The 15,883-nt window shown below is 37.4% G+C and overlaps 10 protein-coding genes across 10 annotated transcripts, besides 1 other annotated feature; 3 read left to right on the top strand and 7 right to left on the bottom strand.

Moving 5' to 3' along the window:
- Positions 1 to 21: 21 nt before the first annotated feature.
- PRCAT00001926001 (uncharacterized protein) lies at positions 22 to 786 on the bottom strand (the record flags this gene model as incomplete). The annotated part of the gene is made up of 1 exon (XM_062951747.1): positions 22 to 786. The coding sequence occupies one exon, from the start codon at positions 784 to 786 to the stop codon at positions 22 to 24; it is 765 nt and encodes a 254-aa protein (XP_062808719.1).
- A 243-nt stretch (positions 787 to 1,029) lies between these two features.
- Positions 1,030 to 1,771, top strand: SEC22 (SNAP receptor; the record flags this gene model as incomplete). The annotated part of the gene is made up of 2 exons (XM_062951748.1): positions 1,030 to 1,063; positions 1,161 to 1,771. The coding sequence occupies 2 exons, from the start codon at positions 1,030 to 1,032 to the stop codon at positions 1,769 to 1,771; spliced, it is 645 nt and encodes a 214-aa protein (XP_062808720.1).
- Positions 1,772 to 1,891: 120 nt separating this feature from the next.
- On the top strand, positions 1,892 to 3,931 carry PRCAT00001928001 (uncharacterized protein; the record flags this gene model as incomplete). Its single annotated transcript, XM_062951749.1, has 1 exon — positions 1,892 to 3,931. One exon carries the CDS (start codon positions 1,892 to 1,894, stop codon positions 3,929 to 3,931), a length of 2,040 nt encoding a protein of 679 aa, XP_062808721.1.
- Positions 3,932 to 3,969: 38 nt separating this feature from the next.
- On the bottom strand, positions 3,970 to 4,746 carry PRCAT00001929001 (uncharacterized protein; the record flags this gene model as incomplete). The annotated part of the gene is made up of 1 exon (XM_062951750.1): positions 3,970 to 4,746. One exon carries the CDS (start codon positions 4,744 to 4,746, stop codon positions 3,970 to 3,972), a length of 777 nt encoding a protein of 258 aa, XP_062808722.1.
- Positions 4,747 to 4,852: 106 nt separating this feature from the next.
- On the bottom strand, positions 4,853 to 5,950 carry PRCAT00001930001 (uncharacterized protein; the record flags this gene model as incomplete). Its single annotated transcript, XM_062951751.1, has 1 exon — positions 4,853 to 5,950. One exon carries the CDS (start codon positions 5,948 to 5,950, stop codon positions 4,853 to 4,855), a length of 1,098 nt encoding a protein of 365 aa, XP_062808723.1.
- A 147-nt stretch (positions 5,951 to 6,097) lies between these two features.
- On the top strand, positions 6,098 to 7,738 carry PRCAT00001931001 (uncharacterized protein; the record flags this gene model as incomplete). The annotated part of the gene is made up of 1 exon (XM_062951752.1): positions 6,098 to 7,738. One exon carries the CDS (start codon positions 6,098 to 6,100, stop codon positions 7,736 to 7,738), a length of 1,641 nt encoding a protein of 546 aa, XP_062808724.1.
- Positions 7,739 to 8,048: 310 nt separating this feature from the next.
- Positions 8,049 to 9,668, bottom strand: IFF9 (Iff9p; the record flags this gene model as incomplete). Its single annotated transcript, XM_062951753.1, has 1 exon — positions 8,049 to 9,668. The coding sequence occupies one exon, from the start codon at positions 9,666 to 9,668 to the stop codon at positions 8,049 to 8,051; it is 1,620 nt and encodes a 539-aa protein (XP_062808725.1).
- Positions 9,669 to 10,224: 556 nt separating this feature from the next.
- PRCAT00001933001 (uncharacterized protein) lies at positions 10,225 to 11,685 on the bottom strand (the record flags this gene model as incomplete). The annotated part of the gene is made up of 1 exon (XM_062951755.1): positions 10,225 to 11,685. The coding sequence occupies one exon, from the start codon at positions 11,683 to 11,685 to the stop codon at positions 10,225 to 10,227; it is 1,461 nt and encodes a 486-aa protein (XP_062808726.1).
- Positions 11,686 to 11,912: 227 nt separating this feature from the next.
- On the bottom strand, positions 11,913 to 14,963 carry GCV2 (glycine decarboxylase subunit P; the record flags this gene model as incomplete). Its single annotated transcript, XM_062951756.1, has 1 exon — positions 11,913 to 14,963. The coding sequence occupies one exon, from the start codon at positions 14,961 to 14,963 to the stop codon at positions 11,913 to 11,915; it is 3,051 nt and encodes a 1,016-aa protein (XP_062808727.1).
- Positions 14,964 to 15,582: 619 nt separating this feature from the next.
- TEF2 (translation elongation factor EF-1 alpha) lies at positions 15,583 to 15,756 on the bottom strand (the record flags this gene model as incomplete). Its single annotated transcript, XM_062951757.1, has 1 exon — positions 15,583 to 15,756. The coding sequence occupies one exon, from the start codon at positions 15,754 to 15,756 to the stop codon at positions 15,583 to 15,585; it is 174 nt and encodes a 57-aa protein (XP_062808728.1).
- Positions 15,757 to 15,784: 28 nt separating this feature from the next.
- Positions 15,785 to 15,868: a sequence feature (Short protein (PRCAT00001936001, CUM64335.1) was converted to a misc_feature.).
- Positions 15,869 to 15,883: the final 15 nt, after the last annotated feature.

A 15,883-nucleotide genomic window follows, 5' to 3' on the forward strand; every position in this document is an offset into this window, starting at 1 on the left:
AGTCAAGAGAAGCACACTGCCTTAATTCTTTAATGCCGGGTTATATTTCCTTCTTTTCTTTACAGACTCTTCTTTGTCTTGCTTTTTAAAAACATCAACTCCATCATTTGATTTTTCAGTTGGGCCGCTGTCATGAGTAGTCTCTATGCGATTGGAAACTTCGTCATGAGTCAGTATTTGACATTTTTTTCGAGCGATTAAATCCTTTTTCATATTCTTAAAGTTTTGCATTTGCTTTAAAGAATGTGTAACCGACAATGGCGGGAAACTAGGTTTGAAATGGTGGTCAGGAATCAAATCCAGAACAAAGGAAAAATCATAATTAGAAGGTATATGAAATTCCTCGTTAGCAATTCCAGATGATTTTTGGATTTGTTCGGTATTGATTTTGCCATTCTCATTAGCATTGTCAGAATGATCTGGTTCCAGACCTGTATTACTATTATTAATCTCTGCTTTCTTAGTAAGAACCCAATTCTCAACGTCCTCTCCATTTGTCATAACTTCTAGTATATCGTCAAGGCATTCCAAATAACCCTTTTGGTGAAGCAATGAACTTGAGTTGTTAGAGAGGCGATACAATGTTGCCACAGATTTAGCTGCATTAGCAAATTCAACTTGGGGTTTAGAAGTATCATCGTTGGATACTGCTGTGTTATATAGGGCCGCTACAGATTTTGCGGCATTCCTAAATTCTGTTGTTAATTCTTTATTTAACTCATCCACGGATGTCTGATTCAATGGTCCTGAAGGGGGAAGATTGGAAGACAACTTAGATAAGTCCATGTTAGGTTATAGTGTATCCTAATTCTTCTTTTATCAGTTATTGGTATCTTTGCTATTCTTATTACTGTTTATAAAGTCCTGATGTTTTGGAGATGAATCCTTGTTTCAGCATCACCTTTTGAGCCTTATTTTTTTTTGTATCACGGAGTATCGTGGTCCTGTATATAAAAGATTTCATAAAAATGTCAACTAATTGACGAACTCTCTTCGAGTTACGAAAATTCAAGGAATATTGGATCTACTATGGTCAAATCTACATTAATATTCCGTTATGATGGTAAGTTACTTTATGGGGGTATTTAAATTGTTCAGTCTCGATGCTTAAGAACAATGCATTTCGAAATATTATATTGGAAAATACTAACAGATATCAGCACTTCCCTTGTGTGGGTCAGTGGATGACAATAACGATCGTGCATTGCTAGATCAGAAAAAGAAATGCAAAATCATAATTAGCAGAATAACACCTAACTCTGAACCTCAAGCGACAATCGAATCTGGACCGTACAATATCCATTATTTAATACAGAATTCAATTGTATATCTCTGTATTTGCGATAAGTCATATCCAAGAAAGCTAGCATTCTCATATCTCTCGGAGATATCACACGAGTTTTATAACTCCCATGGTCAAGAAGCATTGAGTAGTATGGCCAGACCATATGGTTTTAGTTCTTTTGATACTTTTTTAAGCAAAACCAAAAAAATCTATCAAGATCAAAGAGCACAATCAAACATTGATAAGTTGAATAACGATTTAGCTGACGTTAAAAAGGTTATGACTAAAAATATCGAGGATTTACTTTATAGAGGTGATTCCCTTGATAAGATGAGTGACTTATCTTCAAGTTTAAGAAATGATTCCATTAAGTACAGAAAAAGAGCACAAAGAATTAATTTAGAGGCTTTGATAAGACAATATATACCAGTTGTCGGCATATCATTATTGTTCCTCTTTCTAATCTGGTATATGTTTCTTAGGTAATTTGCAATTTGTAAGTTAAATTCATAAATAGTGATACCGTAAATTTCGCAATATACGATTCGAAAACTGTAACATATTAATGTTCAAAAGATTATTTGATAAGATAATACATCTTGTTATATGAATAATATCAAAAGTGTATCCGGCCTGAATACATCTACTTCAAGTCAAAATGATCTTCAGGATACTTTAGATTTGAATAAACTAAGTGTGAATAAACTTGCAAGGAAAAACTCCACGGCCTTATTGACATCTGCAACGGACTCGAATATTAAGTTTGCAAGCGATCCAACCACTGCCGTTAATTTAGAGAACGCAGGTAATTCAGAGTCTGCATTTTCCGATGGTTTAGTTTCTCAGGAAATCAATAATTTGCAGACTATTCGTCTGAATAAACACTCGCTAAACAGTGAAAATAGTTATCCTCTATCGTCCTACGGTTCAGGAGATGAAAATGAAGATGAGGAACAAGAAGATTATGAAGAGGATTTGCACAATATCTTACATCAATTGGTCAGTCATGAAAGGAACAGGAAGGCAAGTTTGGATTCGTCAGAAGGAGTCAAAGAGTTCTCGTTTTTGAATTTACAGAGTTTCGAAAATTCAAATAATCTTAATGAAGCAGACTTTTTCAAGAGGTATATAGCGATAGATAAAGGCGACGATACTGAAACTTTTCATGGAAAATTGAAGCATTTCTTCATTTTATCAGCCGCTGGAAAACCAATTTACTCTATGAATGGAGGAGACGAAGTCTTGATGGGTTACATGGGTCTCATTACAACCCTCATCTCCACATTTCTAGATACTCTCGGGGAGGAGGTGAAACTAATTACATACGAAAGTACTCATATTGCCCTTATGAACAAGGATCCTTTGGTATTTGTTGCTATAAGTAAAATTAGCCACGAAACTATATATGGTGAGAGTCCTGAGAGCTCAATTTTGGCCCGCCAGTTGGGCCGCCTTCATGATTACCTATTAGCTATTCTTTCTAAGCCTACTATTTTAAAGAATTTCCATAATAGGATGAATTATGATTTACGTAAGATTCTTTCTCCTTTGGATTTGGTAAGTTTTGATAAACTTTGTATGAAGCTATCATATGGACTAACGCTGGCTAATTGTGGTATAGGTGAGTTTGCTTACTTTATCAGTGAATTATTAGAATCTTCGTTACAAGGTGTACAAATCACGAATACAACTCGGAAGAAACTTAGCTCCATACTAATATCCAGTAAAAAATTGAAAGATGAAAAAGAGCCCATCGTTCAAAATGATGACGGTTCATATTTTAAGAGGGATTCAGCTAGCAAGGAAGTGTACTTAAGTGAAGATCTCCTTTTTTCTCTATTAATAAAGCCTCCGGGTTTAATATTGAGTTACATGAAACCTAAGAATCATAACTTATCTAATAAGGATATAAATATTCTTCTTTCAATGATTTCAGAGGCAGTACAGGATACTTCCATTTCTGAAAATCTCTGGATTCCAGTTTGCATGTCTAATTTTAATCCTAATGGATTTCTTTATGTTTTCGTGACCCAGTTCGATTTATCCGTTGACATTGAAGGTAATTCACAGCGACTTACATTGGCTTTGATTAGTGGTAACAAGAATAGTTTTTTTCAGATGAGAGATATATCAAGGTATCTCATCCAAAAGATCTCAAATAATCAACCTTTTGCAAAAAGTTTGTCCTCGGAATTGAGGGCCTCAGAGAGCTTTTCTATCATCAAGGAACTTAAAGTTCCAGTTATAAAGCATTTCATCTACAGACTGAGAAAATATAACCAGTACATAATGAGTGAGCTTTCTCGTTTCGGGTTCGATGTTGATGCGAATTTAATATTGCAACTTGTATATTTCTACACTCAACTATATTATGGAAAAGTTGGGACTTCTGAAGTCACACACATCAAGAACATGCAGACTTCTTCTACAAATAAGAACCAAAACAAGAAATTAACTTATGCAAGGTGGAATTTAAAAGGAACGTCCATGACTGGCTTCATGTTGTCTGACAATACGTATGAGTTTTATTGTCTTTCCGATGTCAACATCAATTCTTTAAATTTGATTGACCATTGTTTGAAGATCATTAAGTGGTGTGAAAAGTATAAAAAAAGACTATTTTTTGGAAATGGGACTGTCTTTTGAAAAGGCATCATATAGGTATATATGCATGTATGGACTTTTTATTTAAGAATTGCCAGCTCCGCAGCTTTAAAAACGTTACTGAGTTTCTCTACGTATTGCTTATGCATCAGGTCAAAATCATTCAAAACCTTCAACTCTGCATCTGATGACTTATTCTTTTTAGCTTGCTTCTGAAATTTGGCCCTCACATCACCTCTAATTGATGCTAACGAGTCGCCAGCCTTTCCTGAGCCATTTTTGAACTTCTCAAAAACCAATTTTAAGCTTTTCACACTTTCCTGCTTGCTTTCAGTGGTTAATGGAGGTAATGGCACCTTCAAGGTTTGTTTGTTCGACGGGTCAACTTGTGGATTCATGTTTAAATCGGAGGCCAAAACTGAGTTAATTATGCTATTAACGTTCGCTGGGTCGTAAACTGTGATCATGAAGTTTCGACCTTTAACTGATGTTTGAGCAATGTCATGAAATGGAGTCTCCCCAGAATGTGTCGCAACCTTCAAGTTATCAAATATTCTTGGATTTGTTCTACCCATTTTAGCTTCATTAGATATCTTGCTAAATCTAGAAAGCACATTTTCGAATTTAGATTTTGATGCATCGAAGTCAATGGTAGGCTGTACGTCCGTTGTTACAGTCTCATCGTCAGTTTGGCCATCTTTTCGTTTATTGACTTTTTTAGACTTTTTGGATTTCGCTAAGAGAAACAGACTAGAATGAAGTGGGCGCAAAACTTTTAGCGCTATCAATGGTCCCCTCTTAGAAGCAAGAAATATTCTTGGGCGGAGAACTTTGAAAGGAATTATTGCTCGCAACATTGATGCTACTAACCAGCTAGTCAAATTTTGAAATATTACGTTCAGGTTTAAAATCAAGAGATTCGCATTAGATAATATTGAGTATTTATTTTAGATGCAGAGTAAACTAATTATTAATGCTAGATTTGGAATCTTTTGATATCTCATCTATTAATTCCAAACATGTATTAGCTTCTCTTCCCACATCGCCACCTTCTTTTATAAGCTTCTTGAGGTTTGTCTCTAGAGGACACAAAAATGCATCTAGCATTACCTTTCTTCTTGTATCTAAATCTTCAGTTGAAACAACATTCAAATCTGCTAAGGAGTAAGCTGAGGAATCTGAGTTTTGCTCATTTGAGAAACTTCCGATTATATTCGAGTTAATTATGTGTCTATTGAACAATTTCAAAGGCGAATATGGTTGGGGAGCATGAGGTAATAAGTATTTGTAGGATTGTGGATGAACTTGCACGATTTTTGCAAGATCAACAGCACACTCATCTTCGTTTGAAAAAAAGCAAACTTTCAAAAAGAGTTTGAAAGCTGCCAAATGTTGCGTTCTAGCTCTCTTCGTCGCCCCTCCTAGCGAATTGACAGAAGAAGCAGCAAGCGACACGGATTTCTTACTTTCGTCTAAAGACCAAGATAAAAGGATGAAAAATGCTTTCATGGTCTTTATAAAATATCCTTTAGCCAAGGAATCTCCAGCCTTGGATATTAAAACTAATAAAAACTTCGTTGAACTATTTCTAATATCAGATTGAATGTGAGTCATAGCTGAGTGTATGAAAAGTATTATAGGACGTAGATGTAGATCCAATAACCCAGGTTGGCTCTCTGCACATGCTGAAAGTAAAGATACGGCCCCTTTCCTTACTTCTAAAGAAGAATCTAGAAATAGAGGCGTTATGTTTGAGATTATTTGTTTGTACATTGACGGACCTGAGGGTAAATGCGTTTCAATATAATGTAAGACTTCCCTCCTGGTACTTGCAGAATGGTGTTTTGTTAATGATAAATATTTTATGAGTTCGTGGTCTTCGCTTTGATTAGACTGCCCAGACTTGATCTTCTTGGATATTGACTGATTTGGCAAAGAAATTGTTCTCGATTTGAATGATGTATCGGTATAATTATCAGGCTTGGCCGCAGTTTTGCCTACTTTTAGCTTAGCCTTTGTAAAGTCCTTCTGCTTTTCCGCTCTTTTCCTTTTAGATCCCATCTTGTTGGTCTTTTTCAGTTGATTATACAATTGCTGCAAGCTTTACAATAAATTTTTGTAATAAACGATGCCCTCGCGCTCTTATGTAAACATTAGCATTAAATCACATACAACAAATAAATAATACGATGAATTATTGAAGTAAGCATGCCAGAAGGTAGTATAAAGATTAACTATGAATTTGATGGAAGCTTCCTTCAGTCGCTTTCAATAGATGATACAACATCATACTATACTCCTCAGGCTGGTATTGATGATCAAATTGAAGAGAACGATATGATGGAGATTGATGACTCTTTTGATCTGAAGTATATTTCAGAGAGAACAAAATTCACAACACCTCCTATAGATATGCCTGATACTGAAAAAGATCAGTCAGGGAGCTTTACACCAATTACAGATCTTTCAAAGTATATGAAAATGCCGTTCCAATCTACGCCATTAGAGCAGTCTACTCTGAGCAACAGCTCCAAGGAGACCCTTACTTACCAGGCTAATCCTAAAGGAGATGAACCCGAGAAATTGCAAGAAAATAAAAGAGATAATGGTGATGATAGTGATGTTAATGAAAATTCTAGTTTAATGTCAGCAATTTCGAATTCTTTATTGTCTCCAACTAATTTGGGAGCCAAATTAGCAACTAGAAAACCGAAACTTTACCTCCCTGCACCCTCATGGTATCTGCCATCGGAATCTGAAGAATCTCGTGAGCAGGGTTTTGATCATGAATACGATTTGAGCTCATTTGGAAACAGTACCTCTTCTCAAGTTAAAGAGATTGGTGACCATAGAGATCAATGGAGAAGTAGATTCGCAGGAGCACGAAATCTTAGTTCATTCTCGTCCGATGCTGATAAAGATGCTTTCTTTGTTAAAGATCGAGATATCGATGGCAAATCAGATAGTTATATCAACGAACAGAACTCGTCATACAATCCGGATTTTAATAGGTTTATGGATGAAAATGCCCTTGGTAGATCTTTTTACTACAGAAGACAAAACGAAGCATTGAAATCTTTTGACTCGTCTCAAGATGAAAATTTCATTTCTCGAAACGGTGTTGCGTATTCACCCTGGATGGAAAAGAGCCCAATACAAGTTCATCACCATCATTATTACTATCAGAACAGCCCTTCAGCCACTAATACTCCTAATAATATACGAATAGGGTTCAATACTTCAGGAAATATTTCACCATCCCAAAAAAATGGCCTAGAATATATGTTGGATGAGGATTCAAATGCTTATCTCACGCTTCCACCTCCATGGCAAAAAAACTCAGCACCCCATGAAAGAATTCCATATTTACTCTCATCTTACCTTCAAGTTCTTGTGAATCTTATCGTAAGTTGTTATGCTTTCTATTTGCTATACACAATTGTTAGTGCCATAAGAAGAGATATTAACCACAAGCTATCTCAACATACCTCTAGTACCCTTGTTGAAATTGCATCATGTCGACGTTCATATATGGAAAATAATTGTTCACCAGACGAGATTGTACCTGCGTTAGAGAAGCCGTGCAAATATTGGCTCAAGTGCATGAATCAGGATCCTCATAATGGTGGAAATACATCACTGATAAGTGCAGAAACTTTAGGTATGATCGTGAACTCTTTGGTTGAACCTTTGGGTCTTAAATTCTTCTTGGTACTATTCGGGTTCATATTTTTGATTTTCACTTGTAATTTTACTTTTGGTTTCATAAGGGCAAAATCATACTATGGATGGAGTAGAGAAGAGATAAAAAATAATGTTTCGGAGACTAATATTATCTCTCAAGATTAATTCTTCTTAACGCATTACCAAGAAAAACATCTCATTAAAAGATCCAGCTTCTCAATATTGAGAAGATTGGACACTACGTATGGGTCTCAGCATTTAAGAAGGTATATTTGTTGCCTTGCATGTAGCTTTACTAGACGACGATATCTATTGGCCCCAAAATGACTTTGAGTATTGTTTGAGTTAGATATACTTAAATAGTATTTAATGTAATGGATTTTAGTTACCATATGTATGAATATGTATTATGTGAATTTATGTAAATTTATGCTCCAGAATATTATTGCACGTTTTAGCGACATTTTAATTACTACTAAGTTATTTCCTCAAAAAACCTTGATCTAGAGTTATTGCTACCATTCTCTTTATCAAACAAGTTATTTCTATCAACTAATGGCAATTCATCATCATCTTCAAAGTCTGAAGGGTTAAACTCATCTGTCTCGTGAAGTGCATTTTGGCTGGTACTCAGTTCGTCTGCTTCCTCGTGTTCAAAGGGAGACATTTCATGAGTGACACCTAAAGGTTCGTTGCTAATCGAATTATATCTAGTGTGGCCTGCAAAACTACTAGGCGCACCACTAGTATTACGTTCAGTATTAGTTCCCGATGACCTCAAAATCGAATCTAAATTGTTATTGGTTGTTACTCCACGGTATGCAAAATCATCAGAATCATCATTCTGATCGGTGTGATGAAGATTATTCGAATCAATTTGTGTGGTACCTTTGCTTTTGTTAATGCTGCCAATTCCTGGAATAGCCTTAGAGCCAAAAATTTTTTTAAAGCCATGTTTATCGTTATACGAATCAGACTCACCAGAAGATTCATCATTAAAATCGGGCGATTGGTTTGTCAATGAAGATCTTTTACGTTTCTTCAAAATTAAGAATGCAGCCACAAGTATTCCAATAACTATTGTTCCTCCAATGGATCCAACTAATCCCCCTATAAGTTTTGAGTTCCGTTGAGCTGTTGACTGAGAAGAGTTATTAGAACTTGAGGTTGGTACAGTAACAACAGTAGTGATTGTTACACCTGATGACGTGTAAATGGAGGTGGAAGACGAATAAGACAGAGATCCAATTTGAGCTCCTGTAGTTGATGCTTCATGTACTTTGCTAGTGGAATAAGCTGAGCTGCCACCTTCAGTTTCTGCTGAAGACAAAGTATTCTCAGAATGAGAGGTTTTGGATGCGATTGAGTGATGATAGGAAGATGATACTGCTTTTGATATCAGGTCCGAAACTTCCAGTGAAATATGATAAGTATGTGACGACGCTTCCGAATATTCGGATTCTATCGATTCTGGAACTGATGAAATGAAGGTTTCATCAGAGGCTTCATTAGATGATGCAAGAAATGAAGTTTTGTGCGTCTTTGAAGAATCAACTTCATGCGAGCTTTCGAGTGTACTGGAAGACAGCGCCTCCGTTGAACTCAATGATTCACTGAATTCATCAATAGAACTCGAAGCATCTGTAAAGCTTGAGAAATCGGAAGTGCTAGAAGGCTCACTAGAGCTTGAAGGATCTGAAACGAAAGAGGATTTTATGGAGCTTGAAGACTCGCCAGTTGACGATACAACTTCAGAAGAACTACTAGAGCTTTCTGATGTGTCTGTGCTCTGCCCCTCACTTGAAAAACTGGAAGTCAGTAAATCACTAGGCCCCCCTGTCGATGTTTCGTCCCCAGACGTTGTAAAAGACAGCATTGTGGTTCGACTAGGGCTAACCAACAGCGACAGCTGCTCGCTGTCACTGGTAGTAGTCAAGCCTGTCAGTGATTGCGTTTGTCCTGTGGACGTAATCAGAGAAGATACGTCATCGCTAATGGTGCTGTTTCCTGAAGTACCAGTTTCTCCTTCTTCGTCCTTAACAATCACAACATTACCAAGGTTTCCCCTCCTTTCAGCCAAGTTAAACAAAGGCATTCAATCAACTTAAATAAAACGTCGATTAATGATATTTAAAGCCAAAATTTTGAGGTATTATACCCTAGATCTATCTCGATGCCCTCCTGAATTAAGGCTGATGAAAATGAACGACGCACACGCACAGTCGCTTAACGAAGAATTTAAGTATCTTTATTCGCAAAATTAGATCTGCGATACACTTAGAAAGCTCCTTGGTGCTCTGTAGTGTTGATGTAGTGTTTATTAAAATTGGAAATGTTTTATTTATCCGTTGTTTAATAGTTCGTGAGAACTAATTACAATACTAATTATAGAAGGCGGTCGTAGGTTGATGTGAGAGCCTGTATATGGTTCATGTAATTCAGACATCGATAACTCCTTGCGGATACCAGTTGGGTCGAAGGGTGCTTGGCTACACGTGAGTTCCCACCAGAGAACCAGGGAAGACCCAAAATAGAAAATGCGCCCCCCCTTAGCTAGTCACAGGATCTGCAAATTAAAGGTTGATTTCTTGGAAGTATACAGTCAATAGTACGGCTGACGCGAACAATAGTCTCTGACAAATATAGAACAACTATATCAGAACAGCTTGAAATCCTTTGCCGCTTACGACGCCTACCCAATTACCTTTATCCATCCGCCAGCAGACGTTATTGACCTCCAAATCTTCCTCGTAGGCAAATACAGGTGTATCAATAATAGCAGTCACTTCCGAAGCCGGATTTGGCTGCAGGAGCGCATTACAGTCCCAGACCAAGGCTTGACAATCGTCACCACCAGAGAGTAGTAAGTTTGAGGTAGGGTGCCACTTAATAGAATTTATACTTGCAGTTGAGGTAGATCCCAGTGAGCCATCTATATTCGCAACTGGTACACCTGGCATACGCATGTCGATGATGAGTATTTGGTTCGAATTGACGCCAAAAGTTGCTAAATGATGCTGATCGACATTAGAGCATGACACTTTTAGCAATGCTTTAGAATGCAACAGGTTTGAGAGAGGCTCCGCAGATAAGGGTACATTCAACGAACTCAGACTTACAGCTGGGGGCTCATATATGATCGTTGAATGCTCTAGTGAACGCAAATCAAAAATTCTCATAGAACCATCATTGCCCACAGATGCAAAAATATTCGTTGAGTTATGCAAAAACTTGACATCAAAAACCTCAGAATCATGGGCTATTAATTGTGTTTTGACTGTAGCGGTGTCTGTAGTAGTACGTTGAGTAGTATCTTGTACAGAGTGCGAACGGTGAAGATCCCAAACGGTGCAAGTTGTATCCACTGATGACGTTATTATAATATGCGGATCGCTCTTGTTCCAATCAAAAGACGTTAAAGGTGGATATTTATTGACTAGATCATATCCACTACCCTTGGATGTGCCACTTGCAGTATTGTTCACTAACATATGTGTTTGGGCTAATTTGTAGTCACTATTGTGGTCAAGAACATCATGCTCAACCTTGTAAAGCCTCAAGACTTCTGACGATGTTGCTAATCTTTCTGTAAATCCACTATTATAGTTGTGCATCGATGGATCCCACTGTATGTTTGTCACAGGATAATCTAATGCTATTTCCGCAACCTTATGGAAATCGAACCCTTCTATTTTATCATCTGGAACTCGGGGTTCAGACAAAGTAGGCAGTATGCTGCCAGATGTACCATCTTCCTCGCACATTATCATGGCCTCTTTACCGTAGCCTAGTCCATGGACAACCTGAATTGTATTTGTAAAGCCTTCCTTATATGAGCTTAATGCTATACAATCAAGGTTTGCTCCATTCGAGAACATCCAGTCTGAGCAATATAGGGGAAGCTTTGATAGGAAATATGAATTTCTTTCTAATGGCAAGGGTGATTGATTGGAGCCTGGATTAGAGCTTGGAGGTAGCAAAGGGTGGTAGTTTCCATAATACGAGGACATTTGTGTTGGACCGAAATACGCATCGCTATTATAGCTGGGGGAAAATGAAGAAGAAACACCAGCTGATATCGAATTTCTCTTCGAACGATTGTACCAATCCATCAGCTTTATAACTCGTGAATCTCCAAGGATTCGTAATGACCGTTTGTTAAAACCACTTTGTTAGTTTCTTTCTCGCACGTGATATGTGATGCGAGTCTATTCAGTCCTAATAAATAATATCTTATCTCTATCCATGTGCATTCTATTTATACATGAAGCTATAGACTATATTAAACAACTAAAGAAGAAAGCTCTAAATAACGGGTAAGTAGTCTTAGTAAGTAAACTTATGACCTCTCAGCCACCTCTTCGACAGATGGACACGTACACAACAAATTCATATCACCATAAGTATCATCTAAACGAGCGACAGAGGGCCAGCATTTAGATACTTTCAAGAAAGGCAATGGAAATGCAGCTTGTTCTCTTGAGTATCCTCTACTTTCCCAGTCATTCAGAGACACAACATCTTCTAATGAGTGGGGAGCATTTTTCAAAACATTACCGATAGGTTCACCTTTAGAATATAACTCTATCTCTCTTCTAATTGATAATAAAGAATCAACAAATCTATCTAATTCATCTAAATTTTCTGATTCGGTCGGTTCAATCATCAATGTACCGGCAACAGGGAATGACATAGTAGGGGCGTGGAAACCATAATCTTGTAATCTTTTAGCAACATCAATCGCTTCTATTCCAATAGCTTTGAATTCTCTTAAATCCAAAATAAACTCATGAGCACAGTGTTTCAATCCTTCATTAGTAGAAGCATGAGAGTCAACGAACAAAATTTTATAATCATCCTTTAGTCTAGTCAACATGTAGTTTGCATTCAACATTGCAATTGCAGATGTGTACGGTAATGCTTTAGCACCCAACATTTTAATATACGAATATGAGACTGGAAGAACGGATGCTGACCCATAAGGGGTTGAGTTCACAGATCTAATGGATTCGTCTGTGGAATGTGGGGTGTCTGCAAATATATGTGATGGTAAAAACGGAGCCAAATGCTCTTTAACGCAAACAGGAGCTTGACCCGGACCACCACCACCATGGCTCAATGCAAAGGTTTTATGAATATTTAAATGGCAGACATCAGCACCCAAATCACCCGGCGAGGTCAACCCTACTGCAGCATTCATATTTGCGCCATCCAAGTAAACCAATCCACCATTATTGTGAACAATATCGATAGCATCCTTAATTCTTGGACCAAATAATCCATAAGTGGAAGGATATGTGATCATAATTGAACAAAGATTTTTGCTATGTTTCTCAGCCTTGGATAACAAATCGTTCAAATCAATTGATCCATTATTTAAACACTTTATAGGAACAACTTTCAACCCACACATCGCGGCAGAAGCAGGGTTGGTTCCATGAGCACTGACTGGAATGAGACAGATATTTCTCGTTTCGTATTCTCCTCTTGATTTGTGATATTGTCTTATTAGCGACAATCCAGTATATTCACCTTGTGCACCAGAATTAGGCATCATTGTAGTTGCATCGAAGCCCGTTATATCATTCAAATCTTTTTCAAACTCATTTATTAACTCCTTGTACCCTTGAGCCTGATTTGGAGGAGCAAACGGATGTATGGAGTTAAACCCTGGAATTGATAAGGATTGCATCTCAACAGTTGCATTGAGCTTCATAGTACATGAGCCCAATGGAATCATAGAATTTGCAAGTGATAAGTCCTTACTTTGTAATAAATGCAAATAACGGAGCATTGCAGTCTCAGAATGGTGACGATTGAAGACCTCATTCGTTAGTATTTCATCTGATCTCGACAACTCCTTTGGGAATTTGGGAAAAGCATTAATATTCTTTGTATTTAAAGGCTCACCAGTGAAGATTGCAGTTAAATCAACCAAATCTTTCTCTGAAACCGTCTCGTCCAAAGTGAGCGATACTGTAGATTGATCGACCTTAAACATGTTAATATTATAATTGCTTAAAGCGTCTTTCAATAATTCGTCACTCGTGACACCATTGAGCTTGATTGTTAGAGTATCAAACCATTTATTATTTAATATTTCATGCTTTTTTGAAATACTTTGGGCTAATAAGCTCGTGAAACCATAAACTCTTGAAGCTATGTCCTTCAAGCCTTTCGGTCCGTGATACACAGCGTACATCGCAGAGATGTTTGCCAACAAAGCTTGAGCTGTACAAATGTTAGATGTTGCTCTTTCGCGCTTAATGTGCTGCTCTCTAGTTTGCAATGCCAATCGCAATGCTGGCTTCCCCAATCTGTCTTTCGAGATTCCCACAATCCTTCCCGGAATTTTTCTAGCATACTTTTCACTTGTGGCAAAAAATGCTGCATGGGGACCTCCATATCCAAACGGTACGCCAAATCTTTGGGCAGTTCCTAGAGCAATATCGGCACCTATTTCAGAAGGAGGTTTCAAAATAGTTAGAGCCAATAAGTCAGTTGCAACAGCAAAAAGTCCTTTATTCTCATGCAATAGCTTGCCTACCTCAGAGAAATCATGAATTGATCCGTCGGTCCCTGGATACTGAACCAAAGCACCACATACCTCAGTTGCAATTTTTTTCAACTCATACAAGCCCTCTTCCGTAGATAAAGGCAACTCAATTATTTGAACACTGATATTTGTTGCTCGTGATCTAATCACATCCAATGTTTGAGGATGCACATTAGAATCCACTACATATTTAGGTCTCTTTCCTTTCAAATTATGAAACGACAATGACATCGCTTCTCCAGCCGCAGTTCCCTCATCTAACAAAGAAGCATTCGACATTGACATACCGGTTAAAGATGTCACCATAGTCTGATAGTTCAAAAGTGACTCCAATCTACCTTGGGATATCTCAGGCTGATATGGAGTATATGAGGTGTACCATTCTGGACTTTCAAGAAGGTTTCTTTGAATTACAGGAGGCAACTTTGTACCTGCATAACCTTTACCAATAAAAGACTTGGCTATTATGTTTTTACTTGCGAGTTCATTTAAGTGATCTAACATTTCAGACTCTGTAAATCCTTGCTCTGGCTGAACCCTAAGCTTTCGCTTGAAGAGAATATGATGAGGTACAGCCTTATTCAAAAATTCATCCAAATCATTATAACCAATCTTATGGAGCATTTTTGAGACCTCCTTGGGACTTGGACCTATGTGACGTCTTGCAAACGTATCCAAGTCAGCGATCTTATTCTCAGGATTATAAACGGCCTCATAGTTAGCAGATGATGTATCAGCTTTTGACGCGAACCTTCTGGTCGGTATCCGTGAACCAACCAGTTCCCTCGTCGATGTACTTGAAAAAGTCAACAACTTTCGAAACATGAATCTCATTTTAACCGTTAATGACAATAGCTATTACTATTCAAGACATTTTTAGATTTTTATACGTCCGTATGATAACATCGTGTCAGAGTCTAATATAATTCAGACTCTGCTCAACTATCATAGTTAAAATGGCCGGTTATGGGCACAGTACCTATTCTTGACTCGGGAACTATAGGTCTGGAAAAAAAAAGTGTAGCAAAAGAGCACCTTTGATGAAACAAAACAAAGCTTACATCCCAAGACCAATTGACAATTAATAACACCAATAAGATTATCTAAACTTGAGTAGACTGGTGGTACACTGACTTATCCTATCTTATATGGATGTAACTCCGAGAATTGACTTCTTTTACTCCGGCGCATGTGATCGTAGAAATGATTTTGTGTTCAAAAGGATACGATATCTCCGTCTTTTAATTTTCAAGGCACAAAGAACTTTGAAATATTTTCATTACCTACAACTTCAGAAAAATCAAATGATGTTGAAATTAATTAACTATAAAAGCTGATATGAAAAACTAACTGGATCGAAATCTACAGAGATGTTAAATGAAAAATCAGAACCTTCACTCAAATAATGTAAAAAGGACTGATAATAAACATTTTCTGGTAAATTTTAATTAGCTTATTTCTTAGTAGCCTTTTGAGCAGCCTTGGTGACCTTACCGGCCTTGTCAGACTTCTCGACAGACTTGATAACACCAACAGCAACGGTTTGTCTCATATCTCTAACAGCAAATCTACCTAATGGTGGGTAGTCAGAGAAAGCTTCAACACACATTGGCTTGGATGGAACCATCTTGACAATAGCAGCATCACCAGACTTGATGAAGTTAGGGTTTTCTTCTAATTTCTTACCAGTTCTTCTGTCAATCTTCTCAATCAAAGTGTCGAACTTACAAGCAATGTGAGCAGTGTGACAGTCT

This window comes from Priceomyces carsonii (genome assembly GCF_900007245.1).
Source record: "Priceomyces carsonii strain CBS4050 genome assembly, scaffold: Debaryomyces_carsonii_scaffold_2, whole genome shotgun sequence".
Taxonomy (NCBI): Eukaryota; Fungi; Ascomycota; class Pichiomycetes; order Serinales; family Debaryomycetaceae; genus Priceomyces; species Priceomyces carsonii.